At 39.3% G+C, this 24,584-nt stretch overlaps 1 protein-coding gene across 1 annotated transcript in view; it reads right to left on the bottom strand.

The window, feature by feature from the left end:
- Positions 1–24,584, bottom strand: part of NPNT (nephronectin) — a gene marked incomplete at both ends in the record, with an annotated part of 48,583 nt that overhangs the window by 16,737 nt on the left and 7,262 nt on the right. Inside the window, 5 exons of the mRNA XM_080343992.1 lie at positions 271–405; positions 5,061–5,180; positions 5,978–6,097; positions 13,957–14,049; positions 21,245–21,295. Coding sequence (XP_080200118.1) covers positions 271–405; positions 5,061–5,180; positions 5,978–6,097; positions 13,957–14,049; positions 21,245–21,295 — 519 coding nt within the window. The remainder of the gene's footprint in view (positions 1–270; positions 406–5,060; positions 5,181–5,977; positions 6,098–13,956; positions 14,050–21,244; positions 21,296–24,584) is intronic.

Raw genomic sequence — 24,584 nt, 5'->3', positions numbered from 1 at the left:
CTCTCCCACTGGCTTCCACAGAAGAACCAGTTACAAGAATGGGAGCCAAATATATGCTTTCTTTTTCACAGTCTATTTCTGTAATCCACTCTTTCCTAAAATACAGATGCAGTGCAACCTAAACCAACCTGTTTCAACATTTCAGCCATAATAAGCAAAACATTCTTCTTTAAATCATTAATTTGACGTTACAATATGCAGCTCTATTACATGCATGTATAATCATAGAATTCTATAATTCTATGCACATAAGAATTAAGTCGTAATTACCATAGCATTGGTATTTGCCTCCAATGTACATTAGATCAAAGCCTTTGTGACACCTGCAAATGTAGCTTCCAAAAGTATTGACACAGTGCCTAAATCGTGGACAGATAACTCTCCCAGTAGCACATTCATCAATATCTGTGGAAACAAAAGAACTGTATTATTCTTAATAGCAGTAAAAAATACAGTCTATACCATCTACATTAAACTGTTTTCACACAATGAAAAATTAAAGAAGAATAGTTGAAGCGTTTTTGATAAGGTCCTTTTTGGCTACAAGCTGGTCAGGCAGCAGTAATACCTGAGCACTTCTGGCTGTGCCATCTCAGTTCAGCTCTTGGTCACACACACAAATTTTTGTGCCTCCTGCGCCAGAAGCCTTTACAAATACTGTGGGTGACACAAGAGACACTGGCATAATGAGGATTGCTACTACAATTGGAACGCTTCCTCTATGCTCCTGCCATCTTGGTACCCTTCCCCTTGGAAAGCAGAGGTTCTCTAATTCCCCACAGAATACACACCAGCTTCAAGACCTCAAAACACTCATCCCTAAAACTGTAACAGTATTTGTCCAAAGAAAAGCTATTCTGTGTTTCCGTATAACTTTATTTTGTTCCAAGCCCTGCCTGGTTATGAAGACAGTACCTAGATGCACAGGCAAGGAATAATAAAAACTACTCCAGTAATTCTTTTTCTGAAACATTCCTGAAGTATTGTTCCTGTAGCACAGGTTATACGTGCATATTCAAAGTACATCTTCCTGCACCAGGAAGTGGGTTTTATTTGTTTGTTTTGTTTTTAATCTCAGGTGTCCCTAATCCATGACGTGCCCAATGAACCTATCAGGAAATGTTCATCTGTTCAGGACTTGCTCTAAACAGGGAGTTCAAGTTAATGCCAGGGATGCAGTATTTGTGGGTCACCTATACAAGCTAGTTACCATAGACCAAGTGCTTCTTGAATACTCGCTCTCTGCAATCTCTCACACTGTAGTGCTTGCGCTGTAGCTGACCCCTCTTTCAGGGGGTTACCTAAGTGATCTTAAAATACGCCTGAGATACACGGCTCCCATTTGCCCTGCCAGGGCCTCCCAGCAGAACCTGAAGCCGTGCTTCAGTAAGTGACGTCCAGGCCAAGGACAGAGAAGTGGGAAGACAGTGGTGATGCAGAGCAAATGTCTGACGCTCCTCATCTCTCAGAAGATGCTGTTCTTCATGCCGACTAACATGAAGACTAACAAGTCAGGCAGAAGCCCAGGGAGCAGTTGATGCTCACCCAGGGCTGCTTCCACTGTCTGGGAAACTGTGAGAAGAGGCCAGGCTGGTACACAAAAGCCACTTGCGCTGCCACTCTCTTTGTAGCACTTGGAAACCGAGCTGAAGTCTGCTGAGTGCTTGAACCCTAATTCTTCACTGAGGCAGAGACCTGCCGTGCATGGCTGCCTCTGACGCACGCTGCTGCTGCTGTTTGCTAGTTATCTACGGGCCACAGTTCAAGCCTTTCCTCTGCAGCTCTCTCAGGCTCTCGATCTACGGGAAAGCAAGATTTTGCTCTCCAAACAATTCTTTTCCCAAAAGGAGCACTTCGGGTGCAGGTGTCAAGAGTGCAAAACAAAGCTGAGTGATTGATGCCCTGCTGCTTGTGAAAGAGGCCTGAACAAGGCACAGAGAAGCCTGAGTCTCGCTCAGCACAGAATAAATGTCATCACAAACCTGCCGGTTAGTTAGGGCAGCTACCTGAGGCAGGGGACACGTAGCTTCAAAATTCTCCAAGCCGTGTTTCCCACAGCCAAAAGGAGTTGAGCTAAAGCCATGGACGACTGGCTAGATGGGCTCTCCCAGTGGCTCCTGCTGGCACTGTCCCACCCTGCATGAAGAATGACCGAGGACAGCAAGGATCCAGCCCCTGAGCTCTCACACTCCTGGCCTGTCAGACCGCTCCAAAAGAACGGCTCTGCTTTCCTCTGGGCTGTGAGCACCTCTACGATGCTGTGGTAAAGGCCTGAACGAGGAGCAAACAAGGCCAACACTGGGCATCTCTCCACATGCCTGAAACTCCCTATAAATCCGCCTCTTGGTTTGAATCTATCATTAGTTAGGCTCTGAGTACATTATTAACAGTTTTATAAATTCTGCTGTGTTCCTTACTATTATTTAATTTACAAGCCGCAATTTTCTACCCTTTATTAAAATATTATTTCAAAGCTGCAAATTTCAGGCTCTTGATTACTATGAGTTAGTTGGGGGTTCTTTTTTGTTGTTTTTATCCTTAAACCACAACTTCAAACAGCAATTCAGTAAGAAAAATAATAGTTACTGAATATACCTCATTGTGCCATGGATTATGTTCTTTAAAACCTAATATAGCTTGTCCTACCTTTCCCTCTGTATATACTCATGTTTTCACAAATTCTCATAAGGCAAGAAATACGTCAGATGATGAGAACACTGTAGTGGTATCGCTTAATTTTCTAGGCAATTACACATTCTAACGATGCAGCACATTAGACAGACGGCACCCAGCGTGTCGGATGGACGGTGGTCAACAGAGAAGCACAATTACAAAATAATTACAAAGCTTCTCTCTTGCTCTATGAACATATTATCATTTCAAGCACTAACTATGAGCTTCATTTAAAAATAGTATGACATTTAAGTTTACAAGGCCCTATTTTCAAGTTTCTATACACAATCAAAACAACTATAATTTCTTTTACAGTGAAAATAACTGTTTTCAGTCCTCAAATAATTTAAGACCTTCTGAAGCCAAAATGTATTTAATTAAATGAAAATCCCAAAGCAAAAAGCTGGCAGCACTGATTGATTTATTGATTCAAGAGTCATTAATCAGTTAGTTAATTAATCCATATTTTCACTGAATACTTTGCTGAATTTTTTTTCAATTTGTTGTTATTTAGTTGATATGATTTATCTTCATGGCCGGATTGTTTGGTGGCTCTCTACTGATTCTCTGGAAGGAACATTTTACCAAGAGAACGATCAGCATGGGTTAAACCAAGAATACAGTAATGCCTAGAGGAATTTCCACCTGGGCTAAAAATAAGCTTTACATTCCCAGCTGTCTTTCAAACTCTCCTCAAACAAGCATTTAATGAGCTGCTGCCAATGCACACTTTGATTTTATTTTTTTAGCCATCATCTACACTTCTATTTGTACCGCAGCAATATCCAAGCCCTTGCTGGAGCTGACAACCTCCCCAACAGTGATGGGCTTGTACACATGTGAGAAAAAGGTGCAGGCGTAGCCCCAAATTACTTCAATTCTTGGAGGTATTTACTGGTTTTAGTACGACTCAAACTTGATAGAGAAATAACACAAAAAGTGTGCGTGTCACTATCACTTCTTACAAAACAGGGGAGTAGATCATGTTACAGCCCACAAAGGACAGACACTGCTTGCTGTGACTGCTTTCTTTCTATTGTACAAAGCTGCTCTGACATTTTTGTGGAAAATTCTTAAAATAGGTTATGAGATCAATGTGAATGATGCACACTCAGTTGAAATGTGGTACACAATTCTTCACCTTTCTGGGCAAAAAGAAATGATTCTTTGAAAACTACACTGAAGAACTTACAGTGCTCCATCTAACTGGTTTGAGCGCTAGCCTTCAGCATTAAAAGTGCACTTCGTTTATTTCAAAGTATCAAGTTTGCCTGCATAGAAAAATGCACACTAGAAGAATCTTGCAGGTATTTTTCTAGCCAATTTCTATATTTGGTATAACTTTCTTGAATTTGTACTTAAAATCACTCAGCTCACTATGGCATTGCACAAGTCTCTTCCAAAGATCTGTCAGCTCTAATGTCCACAGCATGATTAATTACAATTCAATCCCTTCGGCATGTGACAACAATGAGTTTTTTCCTCCTGTTCTGCCCATTCTTTTGTATACATAGATGTTCCAGTTGTGCACTTCAGAAAGCTCCTCACATCAGAAGATTTAGAATCTGCCCCTTGCTCTGCCAACAAATTCTTGGTCAGCATGTGTCAGCCACTTGGAGAATCATTTCCCCTGTGAACAGCCATGATACCCAAAGGGAGGATCAGGGCATCCACATTCTCTTACATTCTTTCAGTGCAAGTGTTGTTACTGGTTATGAAACTGCAGCACTGCATAAGATATAAATAATAAAATCACTGGAGCGTCACGTCCATTCAGGATGTATGGTTAATGACTAATGAAATCACACATCACACTGTTCTTGAGACCATACTAGAGTGTGGCACAATACAGTCTGATTAACCATAAGCACCTTTTCCACATTCACAAACATGAGAAAAAAACATTTCACTTTTATACAGTCTGAATTCCTGAGTTTATTTTAACCTGGAGTTTTCACAGTATGGAAGAAGGTAGCTTCAATCCCATTAATACCGGGAGCATGCACAGACCTTCACCTTGTCCCAATATAATCTCAGCGATTTGCACAAATTACCTCTTCATCCACTCAGCCTACACATCACCTTGTTGGGTTTGAAGGAGAGCTGACCTTCCCATTCCTTTATTTACACAGGCAGGTATTTTGGAGTCTCCATTAGCAATAGTTTAAAATGACCCAGTAACAGGAGGAAAACACCGGTGACCTCTGACACAGACCACTTGAGGGCCCCTGAGCAACATGCCTATCCCAATTCTCATTAGTAACACCTTCAAACTACATGTATGATGCACTCCAAATACATCTGATAAACTCTCTTGAACTGCATCCAGAATAAGAATAAAAACATTTTGGAGAAAAAAAAAATTGAATTTACATGGGATCACCTACCTATGCAGGTCCTGCCATCAGGCCCTAGCTGGAGACCCGGAGAAGGGCAGCGGCAGCGGACTTCACCTTTCAGTACATCACAGCCATACTGACAGTTTGCCATGGAGCAGGAAAGGGCATCTAGGGAAAATAATTGAACATAGTTAGATAAGGACTCTGATCAGTACCAGAAGATGACTAAAAATGTGGAAGAATTAAGAAGTCATATAATTACAATAAAAGTGGAAAAAAGCTTGTTGAATTTGACAAGTATTCAGGCTTTAAAAAACACAGTATTTTTTTTTTCCACAAATTGTATCTCTAAGAAAAAAAAGACAACCACCATAATTATAGCAAGTTCTGTCAGGGAAAGCAGCCCCTATGAGGAATGTAAAGCCCAGTATGTACTATAAACCCTCCTGGACAATACTGCCATTTTAAAACAGAACCGTCTCCAACTAAAGGTAACTTATTTCCCCTTCTCTCTGTCCACTTCTCTCCAAATATCCACTTTTATGGGGGCAAGTAGGAACCTGATCTCCACGGAGACGACAGCACAATTTTATACAAGTCAAACAACCAACATCTGCAGCTTTAATGATTTTACATTCGTAAGGATATTAACAGAGCAGAACTGCAGGTGTCTTGCTGCAATGCAAACCTCAAGCACTTGTCCTGGAAGGCCAATTAACAGTGATTTACAGCACTGAAGAATGCTTTTGGGGAAACTTGTAATAGAACTATTAAAACCCAAAATATTTGCTCTGGTTTTGTTCAGCCTGCTTTCACTAGAAAAAAAAACGCTCATCTTATGCAACTGCCTGATTTCCATCAAGATTAATCTTTTACTTTGGAACTCATTTCATAAAAGTTTCCCAGGGAAACCCAAGCGGGATCTCGAGGATTTTGAAAAAAGCAAGCAACAAGCCTTGCCATACTTGAGCACGTTCCATCTGGCATAAGCATGTAGCCGTTCAAACAGTAGCACTTGTAGCTGCCGTAGGTATTCATACACCGGTGTTTGCACGGCCGCGGCTTTAGTCCACACTCATTTAGATCTGAAATGAAGGGCACAAGGGAAGCGGGTGGGAAGAGAAAACATATAAAGTGGAAGAGCTGCTAGTTCAAGTGCCTGGAGAAAGAAGGAAAAATATGGCAATTAGGTTTTTATATGCAGTCCAGCTGATAGCAAGTGTCCGTGAAGAAGCCCCCATGCTAAGTGGAATGTTTTCCTGCGTTTCACAGATATCCTTTCAGAAATGACAGTATTAGCATTAAGTGCCAACAGCAGTTTCCTTAAGGAAGGCACAAGCTCAGTCTGCCAGCATCTCGCCACTATTCACATTTATGCCGTGTCCAGGAGCAGCCAGGACTCTGGAGGAGGGAGAAAGCAAATGTCATGGCTGCAATCACTGTCAGTGATTCTGATAGCGCCTCAGTGATTCACTATCATGCTTCAAAATTAGTCGCAAAGGAAGGTAAGAAAGCTGATGCTAACCTCCTTAAAACAATCTCACAGAGAAAATGTATTTCTTACTATCTAGAAAATAGTGAGAAAAAGTATCTAACATCAGTAATATTTGTCAAGGACTACTCATGAAGGCTCGTACTTCAGATGTACAATCCAATACAGAATTCATGACTGAAACTGAGAATATTCCACCCACAATTTTCGTATTAGTAGACAAGGCTTCTAACTAGAAGTAAAGACTGAGTAAGGAATTCCTTCAGAATTCTCTTCCAAGAATATGTATTGGTTTTATCTGGGTAAAGCAGAATAATCTGTCACTTAGTTATTTGCATACAGATGAGTAAAGGTGACAATAAAGGTGGAAATAAATAAATTTATTCAAAAATCGAGCCAGCAAGTACTTCAACAACTGAGTTACTGACCCTCATCTCTAATACTGCACAATACTGTCTGGAGGTCTGTTACACTGAGAGAGTCACAATTATTTCATTAGAACAGAAATACAAATACCCTCTGGTTAGAATGAAGTCAGTGATTCATTGATCACTTAAGACACTACAAGTAGCAACCTTAAAAAGTTCTGTGTTGTAAATGGTGTGAGAGGAAGTTGTGCTCACTATGGCCAAGTTAGAGAAAGCATTGTTTCTAGAGAGCTACACCTGGAATTCTTCAAATTCCTAGGATTTGGATTTCAAATTATCTTGAAACACTGTAATCGCTTACGAGGTCACCATTCTTCATCTTATTTTCGGGCCAGTGTTTTCAAATTACATTCTAAAATTGTGTTTTCCCTTTCATTATGACTGACACGATGCAAAGCAATCAAAAGAAAATAAATGTATCAGACTACAAGTCACCGATGCAATTCAAAACCAGCCACAAGGACTTTGTTAGTGCCTGTAATGAGCACCCTGGTAAGTCACTGCTGTTCCTGTTTATGTGTCGTAACATTTATTATGTTCTGATCTACTTTGTTCCCATCTCCATGGAGCCAAGGAAGAATGAGTGTCATGCAGACGGGTATTTGCCTGTGCTCACAACCCTTCCCCTGACGGTTGGATATGACCTTTTCTATTTCATTTTCCAAGGCCTCGGGAAAAGCAGTGGGTTTAGGGCTAAGAATTCTGCCTGCTCCCCTGTGCTGTGAGGGGGTGGTGGCAAGGGACATAATTTTCCCTTTCTTCCTACAGAATACTGAAGAAGAAGCCTGACAGGGAATGTTTACCCCTAGAGTGGCAAGGAAGACCAGGTGAGCGCAAGCAAGGCCTCAGTGAGGAAGGTTGCCAAAATAAGGGTTGGACCTGGGCCTGATAATCAAGGACTGATGATTGTCCACACAGGCTTCCTGCAGAGCATGTGCTGCAGGAAGAGCATCTCCGCTCTCACTCTTCAGGAGTGTGAAAACATTTCTGGAGTTGGCAGAAGAACCTATTTCTCCAAGAGTGTACCTGCTGGCTTTCAGAACAACAGCTGTCAAAGAGACGTATGTTTTCTACGGTGAAAGCGTGACCTTCAGCTGAGAGTTGTGACTATTGATAGAGCACATGCATATGTAAAAGCAGCAAATGGTTATGCTGGAGGGGAAGGGAAAGTTTTCATCATGAAAATTTTTGTGTAAAAAAAAAAAACCTTACATAAAAATGCTCATTAATAAAGAGGTGAAAGCTCGCATTTTGGGAGGCAAACCTCTTTGGGCAGCACAAAAAGCTGCTTTTTTCTTTTCTGTAAAGCTTACAATTAGCTAGGTCCTAACAGACATTATAGCTGCACGAACATATTTATTACACATGCAACACGTGTTAAATAAGTCATTGCTAAGTTCAAAAACTCTGTTAGAGTTGACTTCATAAAACTATCCCCACAGAGTCCACACTAGTGACCATTCTGAGATTTACGGACAAAAATCATTCTGAAGTAAGAGAAAGGAAAGGCTTGTAAGTTCTTTCTCTTCTGTACAAAAAGCATCACTTTACAAAACAAATGCATAACAGAGCTAAGGATAAAATACTTACCTAGAGGAAGGGAGAGAATGAGGAAAGGTAATGCTGAAATTGAGCTGACAAGGCAGGATTTGAACAGTGCCTGTGTTAACTCCTATTGCTTACATCCCACTGCACTTCAGCCCCTAAGTTTAGATACTCTTGAAGACTTTACCCTTAAGAACTGTCTCACACTTATTTCCAGAGCGACAACCACAGATCTAAAGTTGAAAGCAATAAGAGTTTATGACTGTTCTCAGCTTACCATCCTGCATTATGAGCCTTAAATAATTAGATCTTTCTATAGGATTCCAAGTACTACACCACCATTTGGTATGAAATATTCTTGGTACAGAAATGAAAGCTCTGGTACTGACAAATAGACACCTATTAGTAATGTACTCTGAGAATAACCTAGTATTAAAAAGAAGGTGCAACAACTGTATTGGAAATTAGAAATAAGCCTTTGGAGCTGCCACCACCTCTGTTGGTGATGCTATTTAATTAAAGAGCATTTTTACAGAAATGGAATAACTCCAGTGTTTGGGTATAGCAATAAATAAAAATTTGTAATGGATCCCTCACCTACTCAAAAGCTCAGCACCTGCAAAACACCCCACAAAGGAGCCAAAATAAAGGTGTATTATCATCTTTAACATCCAGGAATGAAACCTGGGAAAGGTCTTGTTCAAGTGAAAATAACTGAAGGCTGAGCAACTCCTTCCTTCTGGTCTAGAAGATAGTTTGGTTTTACTTCATGCCTTTTACCTGGGAAGTGTAGGTCTTGATACATTTGTCTCCTAAAATCGATTGTTGAGCAACAAAAAAGCCTAGATAGAGTAGGAGCAAACTAACAAAACTGTTGTTTTAAAGGAGTAAGAACTCCTCTCAGCCTTAAGCCAGTGAAGATCTTCCTGGTCCTTAAGAGGAGAGTGACAGAGAGTACAGCCTGCAGAGCTTTGGAACATGCCCCCACGAGCTGCACCTTTGCTGTATCACCTGTGTGCCACATTCCATCACCAACTGCCATCAAGTCAGATGAGATCTACATTATGAGCAGGAAAGTGTACCTGTAAAATAAACTTAAGGGCAAACAAAATATCACACGCTTTCTGTCTGTGGAATTTTGACTAAATTATTTCTACGGTTTTTGCTTCATTCTGTTTCTGCCTGCCTGTGAACAAATGCTGTCACATCAGGCTTTTGACTCCTTTGATTCACATCTTAAAAAACATACTGAAAGTAAAATGTCTGTGCCTTGGAAAAAAACATCATTGTTAACCTTGGCTAACGTAACAGAAAGCTAAGGTCAGCGGAAACAGGCTGTTAGCACAACTCCACTTCAACCTAAACCTCACATGTCATGGGTTATCACTTTTGCCTTGGAAATTAGCTATTAAGATGTTTTTAACCTTATGGAGTCAGAATGAATGCTACTGTTTAAGAAAATGAGTCCTGGCAGTGCTGTGGCTGCTTAAGAGAGAAGCCAGCCTGTAAATAGGTGAAGTGTGTTAGAGCGTATGCTCAGCTCATCTTTTTTCCCCAAAACGCAAGTTCTCTTTGTCTCCTTTTCCCCCCGTGCAGACAGATACACACTTGGAAACTGCATGACAAGCTCTGCTCGGTTTCCTGGGAGGCACATTGTGTGGTTACTGGCAGGTCCCACGGGTTCCTCATAAAGCCTGCATGGATCTGCTATCAGTGTTCCTGCTCTGCCGCGCTGCAACGGGAAACAGCGTGAAGGGGCTGGATGGACTGCACACAGACTGGGGGAGCACGGAAACATTCCTGCTGTTCATATACTCTACCTGCTTCTGTGTTTCTTCTTCCTTAAGCAAGGTCTATTTTTCCAAGAAAAACCTGGGGCTAACGTTAGCGGTCAAAAATCAGCTATAGCAACATGCCTCTTGAGCAAATGCTGGCTTAAAAAACACCAGGTTACTTATCATCAATTGTGTATTCCAAGCAGTATCTACAAAGATATCTCAGTATAAACGTCTATGCATCAAAAGAGGAAATAAGAAAATAGCCTAAGTTTCCTCTAAAAATAAATGAGAGCTAAAATGTATAAACTCAAAGGGTAATAAAAATAACACTTTCACATCCTTTTTCTTTTTAATAAAATATCATAATTTCTTTTAGTCACTTATAATCTCACACTGGAATTTAAAATACATAGCCCAACAGATTGAAAAGTTTAACAAATCCTTTTAATTTTTTGTGGGAATGTCCACTCACTGTCCTGTACTTAAGAATGTCATTGTTCAGCCCATGTTGCCTACAAATGTCAGCACAAAAGCAGCACTCAATTTCAAACTAACGTAAGACAGCACTGTACATAAAAAACAGACTGACAACTTTGGGCACTATGGAAAGCAGGTCCATATATAAGCGCCAAGTGCTGAGCACAAGTATTTTGTTTTTGAAGAAACAAAATTGAAATGTGAACAGAATGAAAGAATGATAGTGCTATACTGGTAAATCTGGATGCGACTTCTTTGACTGCTGCACAGCATCACACATGATTTTGAATAATGACCAACTTTAGCGTGCACTTAACAATGGGGCACTCATAGGAGGATGCAGTGCACTCTGTTATTTTCTTTAATTAGCTTCCGTAGAAGACTCCAGCACTCAAACCTTTCCAGCCTTTTTCTGCCTATTAGCTAAGGTGGATCAGGCAGCATAGAGGTCAAATATTCAATACCAAATCTACTTGGACTTTGAAAACAGAGACAGGGACTAGAAACCAAGACAAAAATGAAACTGTTGTCACCATACTATAAACAGTAGATCAGCTTTCATTTCCAGCAACTATCATCACACTACCATGTCAAACTTCATTATGAGAGGTTTGTATCACCCTGAGAGCACTTTGTTCACATCACTTAGTCTGATTAATCAACAGCTGCCAAATGCAAAAGTTAACAACCCTCATTTTCTTTAACTTCCAACTTCATGTAAATCAGTTTTGTATTTAATCTCATAAACAATTTCCATCATCCTCACTTTAAAAAGGAACTCAGAAACAAATAAAAAGTGCACGCCCTGAAAGAAGAGCAGAGGAAAGAAACAAAAGCAAGTTATGGCCATGAGTACGGTGGACAGTCAAGCCTTTTCAGAATCCAGACACACAGCATCAAGAAAAGACAATCAGATTTTTGCTCTGTATTCTAACAACACTGGCAGGTTCAGCATTCACATCGCAGCCATTTGTTATTAACCTCCAACTCCTTTGCAAGAAATTGTATTACTGTTTCATGCTGTGCAGGTAGAAGGAGCACGCCACCTGAAATACTGGATTGTCTCACCCCTTGATGCTATATTTCTTGCATGATCATCCAGAAAGTGGAACAGAAGTGCTTCACTGCTCTGATCAGGGGGACTTGTATAGAGCTGCTCATCTTCACAGGATGGGAAGAAGGCATAATAAAAAGGAAATTACCAGATCTTTGTAATACACATTACTTCATCATTTGAAAAAAAATTATATCTATATCTATATCTATATATCTAAAGTGCTGACAAGAGTTGCGTTACCAAAAGAGAAAATAGCAAACTTTGCATCATGTTCCTGGAATAAACAGGTTAAGAGGACAGTAAGTTTCAGAAAAGTAGTGTGACATGCTTTGCATAAAGAAAGCATTTCCCAGCCAAAAGAAGATAACCTGCATACGCGTTAGATTGCTAGCAAAAAATCACAAGTTTACAACTACTCACATTGTCTGTGAACAGACATCTTATTGAAGGGCAGGTATCAATTTTCTGATGAACATACTTTGAAAGAAATATTAGTTCTGTCATTATCACTATAAATTAGAGAGCTGGTACAGGGTATTTTCTTTCAAGTTACTCAGCTTTTTCCTTGACTGTTTGCAGCTGCAAATGTGGAATCAAAAGCTAGAAAGGAAACACTAAAACCACTTCAGAAAATTCAAAGGCTGTGAGGGAGCACATGGTTAGCTCTTGTGCAAGTCACTGCAATTCAGTTGCTGCTGATAGCAACATAATAAAAGAGTATCAGCTAATCCTAAGGTGTGAGCGACCCAAAGCAAGGTCTAGATCACCACAGCTGCTGCACTGCCACTGGAAAAGGACACGTATCCAGGGATCATCAGACAGTCCGGGTTCAACAATTCTGCTGTGAGGCCAGGTTCTTGTGTTGTATTGGTCCCTGGAATACACTTGATCCACGAAGCCGATGAAAGGATGAGATGTAAAGACGGTTTATCAGTGCTTGTACTCTAAGAACATCTTTCACCAAGAACCTGAGCATACTTTACAGCCCAGCACCATTCACACATCCTAAAAAGACTTCTGTCTCTGCAGGAGAACTCCGACATTTCTTCTGTCAACACTATTACTTTCTGTTATTACTAATCGTTATTCTAGAAGATAAATGAGAAAGATGGCCCATGGACTGAGCAGGATACATGCTATATTAAGGTATAATAACACAGGCCACACTTATCCTGTGTGATTTGAACTTCCTCCCAGCAGACTCTGCATCCACTATGCACATTCAGGTCTTATCCTAACATGGAATCAGCACCTGGCAAGAACACACACCCTGACCCCAGGAACAGCTCCAGCGTCTCACCATATAACAGAACAGATATAAGCTGTAGTGACCTGAGCCACATTTGGGACACATTTGAGACACCACAGTCAGCAGCCAGCTCAGAAATCTCATGCACATCTGCCGTGGCAACTTTGCCCCCAATACCATGCAAGAATATTTGAGCAATACCACCTAAAAGGTTTCCTTTAATCCTTTATCACCACAATTTTTTCCTTCTTTAGCACTGAGTGGAAAGTGAATAGTTTAGTTCAAGACTGCAGCCTCCAGCAATCTGCACAGCATTCTTTGATATTGTTAAAGTAATGAGTGCATAGAAAAATGATTACATATACACATAACTGTTAGTTCACTGCAATGTCAACTGAAAAAGTTCCAGACTGACCAAAGCAGGTGTAGAATAATAAAATCATAACAACTCTTCCTTTAAAATGTCTGCCCAGAGGAAAAGGAAAAGGAGACAGGGTAATCTGAGAGATGACAGAATAAATGGACTTAAAACTGAAAAATACAATATTCATTTCCACATCAGTTTGAGAAGGATTAGTAAATCTGAATATAAATAGGTATCTATTTTTAAAGAAAATAATTCACTCTAAAATCAGCATGTCAAAAGAAGGTTAGCAAACATCACGGTACACCTTTGAACAACAAAGTTCTAAATTTTCTACCATACTTCCTCAGCACTCCAAAAACTTATTAACTTTTTCTGTAGGCTGAGACAACTGGAAAAGAAAACAGTCTCATTGAGATACATTTGTATGTGAATGTGTCTTGGGCATCAAAATCTAATAAATCACATATTACAATTCTGTTTATGATCTTTATACCATCACATGTTCTGTGATTTCAAGAAGAATTTCTCTTTCTTGGACTTGACTGTCTTACCTTGGTTGCAGGTTTTTCCAGTGTATCCCGGGTGGCACTTGCACTTGTTTGGCCCAACACATTCACCATGTTTGCATCCTGGCTGGCATATAGCTGCAAATAGAGGAATACTCGTCATTCTTCCACTCCAGCCACAGCTAACACTGCTTTACTTTGAAACAAATGGCAACGACCTAACAAACAGTACCTCCCTCCAGCATCATTACAGGCTTCAAATACCACTGTTCAAACATCAAGTGCGCTTGCAAAAGTAACCACCACCCCAATTAATGTGGGAAGAGTGAGATACTTGTTAGCAGTCTATTTTTGTATACCACTATGTTGTGCTGTTTCTGGGATATTAAACCCTTTTAACACCTCATCAGTAAGCTGGCGCTGTGCCTTCACTTGCTGTCTCTGTGCATGTATGTACTACCATTCATGCCATTAAACTGGGTAAAAGTGAAACACACCCCAGCTATATGGAAAATGTGTACATCCATGTCACAGGCGACATACAAACAAAGCCATCGTTCGGTCACTGGCAGGCAGTAGCACAAATCCATGCATTCACAGTTCTCTATAAAGCAACACTCTTTACCTGCTTATTAAGCAATGCTTTGCCTGAATCTCTCCCTTTTAGGCGACTGGATTCTAGCATGGGAATGACTTTTTTTTCTTTTGGATGAAAAAAAGGACAGGGTAAAAGTAAAAGCAGCACTGACTGTTACATGCTGCTTTATCACTGCACACATCCAAGCCACTTCTACTCAGAACACTCCAAGCATTTATTACTCAGTCTGCTGTACAGAGCCAATCTCGGAATGTGAACCTGATGGTCTGTTCTGCTTCCAGAGTCAAATTTGCCAGGTAATTTCTAATTCTCCAAATGAAGCATAAATACAGAACTCCAATAAGTAATAGAAAGGAAGCTGGGGTTTGGTACTTCTCTCAATGGAACACCAATAAAATTCATAACACTAACTTAAAACTTCAATAATAGAACAAGCATTGCTTTTGAAGAAATACAAGAATTCATGCACAAATGTATTTCTACTGATGTAGGATTAGCTAACAAGAATATTTTCAGAGCACAACGAATCCTGCATAACTCTGGAAACCACTTTAACGCTGAAAATTTTAAACAACTTTTCCAAGTCTTTTTTATTAGAAATGTCTTTCTATTAGTAAGCATATTGTTTCAACCTACTGGAAAATTAGATTATTTACTATGCTCTAAAATGTTGTTTATCATTGTATGAGAAACTGCAGACACAAAATTCTACTGTTTAAGCAAGACTGGCAGAACTTGAATACTCTGTAATCAGGATTTACTGTTTACCCTGGCTTTAAGTTCATTTTTTAAACAGTATCATTTGGAATCCGCAAACTAACTAGATCCAGCTGCAATATTAATTAATTTGACAACAGGCTGTATCATAAAACTGGATACATTAAGGATGTAATTTAACAGGAATCTGTCAGAAGGCACTCAAAAATGTAGCTTGCATTCCAGCCAAGCTCTTCAACAGGGTTGAATTAAATAAAATCAAAATAGAAACGATAAATTAGTTTTGGTTGTGGAATAACTATGCTAATACATCTCTGATGTTCTACAATCTTTTCCATAAGATTGAAAGTATCAAGAATCACCAGTTCCCACAAATGCATCTACAGAAGGAACTGTTAGTGTAGAATGAGTTTGCTCCAGTTTTAGGACTGCATTTGCCCCTCATTATCAGGGCATTTTTTTGTTTAAACATCACATACATATATACATGTCAGTGATTTCCTCTGAGAGCATCATACCTTGTTTGAAATCTACAGCACTGCTCTCAATGGGATCATCCTAACACAATGGTGCAGCCCCTTTCTGACAAATGTCTTAAGGAATATCTTAAAAGACAACAGAGAAGGATGTTTCTAGTTAAAGTTTGGGGTTTTTTCCCAAGAAACACTGTCCAGCAGCAAAGAAACGAGATTCAGATTCAGAAACATCTCTTTGTTAAAGCATCAGGGAAAGGGGCTACTTAGACTACTAAAATGTATGTTTCAAAAAGCACGCCCTTGGGTACCGGACAGATTTGACGGAAAAGCAACTGATACGTCACTAAAAACTTCTAGAACATTGTACTTGAACACAATTACTGTAGTCAGAAACAGAAAAAATCTTTTTGTAAGAGCTCATTTAGACACTGAGACACACATCTTCCTGATGTCATAGACCCAAGACTAATTAGAGGTGACGGCAGCAAAATGAAGACTATGAAGACCAACCTCATGACTTTGAAGACACTAGGGAAAAAGATGTGATCTGAACTACAGTACAGAAACAGGAATGACTAGAAATATGTTTTTGAAAGATTCCATGACGTTTCAACAGCACTTTAAAGAAAATCCATATTATGGAGTGAGACAGTGTTAGGGAATAATTACGCTTTAAAAAACACAAAGCACCATGGGATCAGCTTTGTGTGAAGTGTTGAAGTCCAGTAGTTGAACCTGTGGCGACTTTAGTTTAGCTGACTTTCTTGAAGTCTTGGTCCCTCTCTCAATTGCACAGACTGTAAATTAGCAGCAGCTCAGACAGAAAAAAAAGACCTCATACTTGAAGATGAAAAGCCTCATAAAACTCAGTAACAAAATAAATGAGATTTTAATTTCATTTAGAAATGAACATGTTCCTCTAATTCAGAATGTCAAATATGTTTGTATTAGGAATCAGATGTTTTGCTTAATTCTCTCAGGTAACCAAGTAGGTCAGATATCGTATTACTATAGACAATAAATTATGTATTAGTGTCTGTTTAAAACAAATATCATAAAATTGTCTACAGATATGAAACATGTAACATAGGCCTGTTATTAAATCAAGCAGTTGCATCTGTGGGATCTTCAAGAGATCATCTAGTCCAATACATCTCAAACTTAGCTCCGTATTATGCAGTTTTTAATGTCTTGTATGACATACAGGTAACCCCTAATCTAGTTTACATCCTAGTCTCAAGATACAATTATGAAATGCACTTAAATCACATGACAGATATGTCTCTTTTGTTTTTAAATGTCTTAGTTAAAGGAGATCTCAGCCCCTCAGCAGCCTGCAGCTCAAAAATCTCTGCTACCCTAAGGAAAGTTAGCAAACCGCTATCTGTAAGTTCAAAGCATCATACAACGCCTTATTTGCACATTAAACAGGCATCTGAAAACCTACGTCTGCTGCCAAATAATGTACTTTAAGAAAGCCTGTTTATTAGAGTACATTCTATGCACTTTGGCTACTTAAGTATTATGCATCTTATTTATACACAGCTGCTGAAGTTCAATACAATGTTACAACTGAGGCATCTCTATACGCGAGAGAAAAGTGCTTTAGAGCAAGCATCACAACATCTGTAGCTCAGCCACCACCACAGATCCATTCCACAGCATCTCCTCTCAGGAATGAAGCCACTCTCACCAAGCCATTTGTAGAATCTGAAAAGGTTGCCAAAAGCAGCAAAAACTTCCTATGCTTTATAATAGTAATTGCTTTAAACAGGAGTTGAAGATACACTGCTACAGACAAGCTTGCCACTAAAAACAAAACTGCTAACTTGTTGTTGAATCAAGCTCAACAAAGACCTACTATTTGTTCAAGGATTTCTCTCTGGAAGCATTAAACTGGCACTCCCATTGGGTAGTACCAATATGGACTGAGACAGGAAGAAATCCTAAGCACAGCTATCTTCACAATTAGCCAACTGCCGCTTATTTATCTAAGCCATAGAATAAACTACAACTAAACTTGCCATTACAATTGTTGCCCAGTTCATTCAAGAGTTATTAGAAATAAACTCTGGTCTCGTGGTTATTCATTTTAGTTTGATAATTTTAATTTTGCTCTGTCTGGGTTCCCACCAAGTTCAGAGTCAAGGAAGGTGTTCAACAGCTTTTTATTTGGCCATAAATCTATTTTAAAGGTTGGTAAAAATTACCTTTCCCTCAAAAACAAGACGATAAATACCACATTTAAATCTCACCTAAGTTTCAGGACAAATTCTATTTCCTGTAAAAATAATAAAAGGAATTGAAACATGAGTGAGTGGTTTGAGTTTAGGGTTGGGTTTTTCTTTCTTTTGAGGTATGGGAGAAAAGGAGAAGGAATTTCTAGTGAAATGCACATGCTGTCAGCACGTGTTATGCTTGTGTGAAAGCCAGAAGCCACCCATCTTCTCAGTCACTACTGGCTGCTAGTGCTGTATGAGCATGACTCAAACATTCTGAACTGTTATTTTTTAATTGCTGCATAAATACAATAAATCAAAAACACATTCAGTCAATTTATTATGGGTCTATAATGTCGGGTTTTTTAAATTTCATCTGTATTTTCTCCCTGCACACAGTTCCCTTTGCAAGTCCCTCTCCAGTCTTGTCAGTTCCCCTGCACCAAGCTGCCCACCTTTTGAGGACAGGGGTGACCACCACATGCTGTCCCCTCTATTCCTTCTCATCTATAATTTTAATGTTAATGACTTATCACTTGATTACCAAAGCACTGTTTTGTACAGTCCCAACCAGACAGTTGTACTGCCTGGTTCCTACCTGCCTAACTCCTCCTCTTCATTTGTGGCAAACAATGGAAATCCCTGAGCTTTCCTAGTGGAGTATCTCTATCAATTTAACTCTTATTGGGTTTTCCAACACTCCTAGCTGCATCTTCCATCAAAACAGCCTTGGATATAATTTTGTGTATAATTCTTCAATTAGTTTTCCACTTCCCTTCTGTTCCTTAATAGTTTTTTTCTTATCCCTTGCATCTTTTTTCTTGTGTAATGCCCACAAGACTCTTTCATTGACAGAAGTTGCCCTTTGATTGTTCTTTCTGCATCACTCCATTCAAATCTCCCTCAAAACAACAGACTGCGGACGTTCAACCTGTCCTCGAACTTCTATCGTCACCTCTCCAAAGTCTAAAAATATGCATAAGAATACCAGCATCTGAAACAAACTATGCCGGCCATATGCTTAAGTGGCCTTGCTTCTGCCCTCTCTTCCCAAGTTACACATAGCCCCTTATTTATTCTGACTCGGAATCACAGCTCCTTAAAATTCTGTTTGCCCAAACACAGAAATTAATTTATGCTTCAACCCAGAGGTGATTACATACTAGCCAGCCCCACAAACCTCTACTGGATCATCTTACACTGCTGAATACACAGCAGACTCCCAATCTTAAGATCGCTACATACATTCCCAAGTGCCAACTTTATAAGAAGACTTGCATGTTGGTGAAACAAGCTCTCCTCTATGCTTTGTCCTTCACCTGGAACTGGTGGTTTTTCCTGTGGTATTAACAGACCACAACGTCAAGATCTGTACTTCAGCTCACATCTATTTCTATTTACTTTTTTGCAATTCTTTGCAAATTATGCAATTGCATAAACACACACGCTGGAAAATAAATCTGCCTTATTCAGAGTAATTTTGATCTAGGACCTAAAGGTATGAGCTAACTTGTAAAATAAATCACTGCAGCTCTTTCAGAGTTACACATTTCTGTTTTGTTCAACTACACAAAAAAGGCAGGAGAATGCATAAAGCTTAACCTACCACAGTTACCAGTAGGTGGTAAAAACATGTCATGCCCATAACTCACATTACAGAACTACATCTGAAGAAATAACTTTGCTTCCCAAATTAAGTATGTTAGCAGCCACAACATATAGCTCTGCAGAGCTTAATAAGCCTGACTAGGGCAACTGGGTATTAATTCTCAGATAATTTCATATGCAAAACATTTCTTATCCTATTTTTTGAAAGATAATAAATGTCCTTAACCAACTTCTGTTAACTAGAGACTGATAATATCATCAGATAAAATGGTAGTATCTAATGCCTGAGTATTTTTTCACAAATTACTTCACTTATTTGTAACAAACGTCAAAATGCACGCTTAAGCTTCTGTGTAAAATGTAAGTTCCATTAAGTAAGTGGCTCCTAATTTTTCATGCGCAACCACTACATTTGCCTGGGTCAATCAGTTACTCAGTTTGCACATAGGATTCCAGTAACAGCACATTAACATGACAAACCGCAGCCAGTGTGGGCTATTCATTGCAGTGAATTCTTCGCTTGCCTGTGACTGCTGCCAAATGTGTTTCTAAACCGTGTACACAAATCCAGATCCTGGTTCATGAATGCCTTGCTATTCAGAACAGCACTTAAAAGTATGCACAACTTCAGTATGAGTAACACTGACATCAACAGGATTTCAGGAAGTCAGTGAAAGTTAATCTAATGTTTTTGCACTCAAATACTGTTTTAAAAATCAGTAAAAATTTGATCCAACACAAGGCAAAATTAGAAAGGCAAGAAATATTTCATGCTCTGTCAAGCTTTTAGTGATTGCAGTTCAAGTGGCTCATGATAATCAGTGAAAGAATGGTGCTTTATCATCTCATACGCCTCTTCGTTACCTGAATCTTTCTGTGTGTCTACTGAATTCCAGCAGGTAGGAGCAGGCTAGCATGAGTGTGCCTATGTGTGGTAGCAGAAAATAAACTGGGCCGTATTGCTATTTTGCTTAATAGAATTTAAATTTTAATTTTAATAGAATTTAAAACCCACTGGCTTCAGCAGAGCAACTCGTGTGTCGCAGTAGCAAAGTCGACTTCCACAGACAGGTGAACAGCTGCTTGTTTTCCTCCCCTTTCTGAAGATTGGTGCTCCAGCCACAGGGATAAGCAAACAAGGCATATAACTCCTGAGCAGCAGCAGAGGACAGCCCTGGGTACCACTGTAAACTAGTGTTGATTTGATTTTGCTCTAATGTGCCAGGTTGTACACTCCTGCAAAGTTTCCCTGTTGTGGGAATGACAACCTATAGTGGAGGTGCAAAGCAGGCGATGGGGGGCAATAAGTGCTTCAGCCACTCCAAAGTAACCTCCCACCACACATGATTCAATACTGGGAAAGCAGATTAGGCCTCCTGACAGCTTGTAAATATGATGCTGGGAGTATAAACAATTCGCAGGAAGGAAAAAATATTGCCTGGGGCTTGAGGGTAAAGAAAAAGAGTGGAAAGGGAAAAGTGCAACAGTTTAGAAAATAAGTATCTCATCAAGTAAGTGACTGGCATAAAACAGCCCTGTTAATCTCCTTCCCCCATCGTCTTCCCCAAATCAAATGTTTAAAAAAAGAAAAAAAGAAAAGCCCATCTACATCTTCTTGTCACGTATTATAGTTTTCACGTAAACTTAGGACTTAGAGGGCGTAACTCCAAGTCATAACCTTGTCAAAATTATTTCAAGAAATATGTTCAGCTAACCTTTGGGCTGGCACCTTAGGCTGGCTATTCTCTGCCTTAAGACGTAGAAAGCTGCAAAACAAATATCCAAAAAAAGAAATTCCAGCTTTTTTTTCTGTAAGGAGGATGGACTTGGCTGGGGTTTTTATCAACTTGTTACATTCCTGGAGACTTACACACATTGAACATTCAGAGCCTTTCTGAAATAAAACAAAATTCTGGTACACATTTAAAAATGGAAATACCTTACATCAGTATTTCATTATGAGCTTTAACCAACACATTCTGATACATGAGAATAATTCAATATAATGACATGATGCTATTCTTATTCAATCAGTTAAGGAGCTACACTTTGTCATGTTTCATATGGTACATAGTTGTAAAAATTCTCAAGTTTCATGGTTTAGGTTCAGTGTTTCTATCAACAGAACATAAATGCTATTCTTAAAGAGACAGTATCCTTCCATTATAACATAGGTGTATATTATTAATGCTGCATCTCCACAGAGCAAACGTAAAGGTTTGACATCTGGATGCTAATTTGAGAGTAATTAAATTACACCCATTTATAAGTATCTGAACATGTGCAACCAATAAACATACTGGCATATAAATTTACAGGTCATTTTTATAATGTTTAAATTTTGAATGTCATCTAAATTAAAACTAATGCTTTGAGACCTTTTTAGCTCTTACTACCATATGAAACTAGATATGCTACCAAAGTTAAATAAGATGGAAACACAGATTAATGTTTCAGGCTTGTTTTAAGTCAGTTTAATTGCCAATAAAATTCATGTTAGCAGCACAGCTTGTTAGGCTACATAGCCTTATTATAAAAGACTGGGACTTAAGCAACAGCAGCTCTTTGTATTTTGAGTACTATGTGACCAACACTTAAGGGTGTGCTATGACTGCAACTTACATTGGTTTGACTTAGTTTTAACCAGAAAATCCTTTAGCATTTGTTACAGTGGAGGGAGGCTCCCCAAGTTGTCACTAGTCTTTGAGAGAAGCTCCAAATACGAATATACTACAGCTGTAAATGGTCAAATCACATTACTGTTGGGATTTCCTTGAAGAAAAATGGACTGCAAAACTACTATTCTATGTATGTAGTGCAGCAGGGATGCAGCGGAGAAGTAGAAAAGGATACTGTATCTTTAATGTAGTAAAGTCATAACTGCTTTAAAAGCATAAAGCTTCTAAACTGAAAAACAAAATAAACAAACTGAATAAAAATAGCAAAACCTCATTTTTTTTTCTTGCATAGCAGTATTAAAGCAGTATTGCAATTCTGTATAAAAGGTCTTTTCTTTGAAAAGTACCAGGGATGCACAAAGATATCGGTCATTTTATAAGAAGCAGACTGAATGCATATCAATATTAATGAAACACTTCCAACACAGTGCATTAATACAGATCGTATTCCTGCAACCGCAAATTCAGTTACAAAACTCTTATTGACTTTAAGGAGGTTCTACTAGTGGGTCAGCCCCCTGGGAGCCAGTATTTTCATGGCTCATTATTGACGAAATAATGGTTTATTTTTGTGCATCGTGGACTATACAGAATTGCCATTTCCACTGAAAGCATTGTTATGTGCAAGAAACAGAAGTCCTAAGCAGCTCATGGCCTCTTCTCCCATTGATGTAGGAGATGATTTATATGGGCAAACTCTCATCAACATTATCACTGGTTATACAAAATCTCCCTCTGGGCATCAATGAGAGCACAGCCACCTTTCCCCCCTGCTCCCGCCACCTCACACCTCTGAAAACAGATTGCACAGTACAGATACACAGTCTTTAAGCTCATTAGGACAGGAGCAGCAGCACAGACAGTGTAAGTTTCTTCACAACTGTTGTAAGAAGGCAGCAGCATGCACAGTCCCCAGCAAAGCATTTGGTTATGCAGCTGCTACATCAGCTTGTACAAGCGCCTCTCTCTCTCTTGCTGGTCCTCTTAAGAATCTCTCAAAATACAACACTTTCTACTAGGTTTAACTGAATCTAAATGCTAACCTCACGTCCTTCAATTAAAGTTTTTAATGATGCAATGCTAAGGAGAGCTGTAAACTGATGGCTTGACTTACACTTTTGCTAAAGGGTTATGTTACTGTATAACTTCTTGATGGCTCTGTCCTTGGGCTTTTAAGCCAGTTGTCATGGGTTTAGTGTAAGGTGGTGAGAAACTACTTTGCTGACCTACTCTAGTGTTGCTCTCTAAGCAGAACAACTCGAACCTCAGCACAAGGAGATAACCAGATGGAGTTACAGCAGTTGAACACTCTGAAAGAGCGCACTCATCTTCACAACTCCTTCTCAAGACAGACTTTATAGACTTTGTTATCATTTAAGGAGAATTTAACATGGAAATGAGTGAAGTAACCAAATAACATCACTGCTTGTAAACTCCATGATCACTGGGATTTTATTCCTGTTCAGCATCTTTTCTGTTAGTCAAACTTTCTGTCCACCAGATAAAATCACAAAGTATTCCTGCTGACTGCAGAAGTCATGCAGACTCATGCCAACAGGGCATCTGACGGTAGATCTGCATCCGCTTCTGGAAGCTGCAGATCCAACCTTCTGTTTTGTACCTATGTGTACACAGCAAAAGGAACCATTTTTGTCATCAACTCTAGCAAAGGAGTTGTCCAAACTGTAACGCAGAATGAGAATTGAAACCGTTTTATACTGCTTTTCTTAAAAAAAAAAAATCTTGCTTAACCTTTTAAATTATGTTAAAGTAGTATCTCTTTCTATAGCTCTTGGCTGTTAAACTGCAGCTGAAATTCTGAAGCAAAAGGCAGCCTACATCTTCAGTGTGCCTTGACTACATACAACCAGCATACAAATCAATTACAAACGGACATGCAGCCAAGTACAAAGCAGGTGTATTTTGTTCATGAAAGACAAAAGCATGTGGAAACCATTTTTATAGCTTTTGAAAGAACTACAGAGATATCTGTAAGCTAGCTAAAAGCAAGGCAGGCAGACCATTAGTTCTAAGAATAACTTCCAGGGAACCAAGATGGGTTAGTGGCAAAAACGTCCACGTAGATCTATTTTTCAGATAACAGATGGCCTGTTGGAAACCAAATGGAAGAACTTCCACTTCCATACTGAAGAACAAAAAGCATCACACTACTCCTCACATAAGTCTCTGCAGGAAATGAGTGCATCTCTTATTCCATATTTTAGTTTTCTGATATGCTAACCAGGTTCCAGAGCTCAGTACATGAGTTTATATTCACAGCTGATTTCTGTACACGGTGCGAGTCAGTCAGCAGTGCTTTCAAGGACTTTCCTGCTGCTTGGTCTACCTCTGACCTAGCAGAGACTTGGACAACAAG

The sequence above is a fragment of the Nesoenas mayeri genome (assembly GCF_963082525.1).
Source record: "Nesoenas mayeri genome assembly, chromosome: 4".
NCBI lineage: Eukaryota > Metazoa > Chordata > Aves > Columbiformes > Columbidae > Nesoenas > Nesoenas mayeri.
This window is presented reverse-complemented; position numbering and strand designations above follow the sequence as displayed.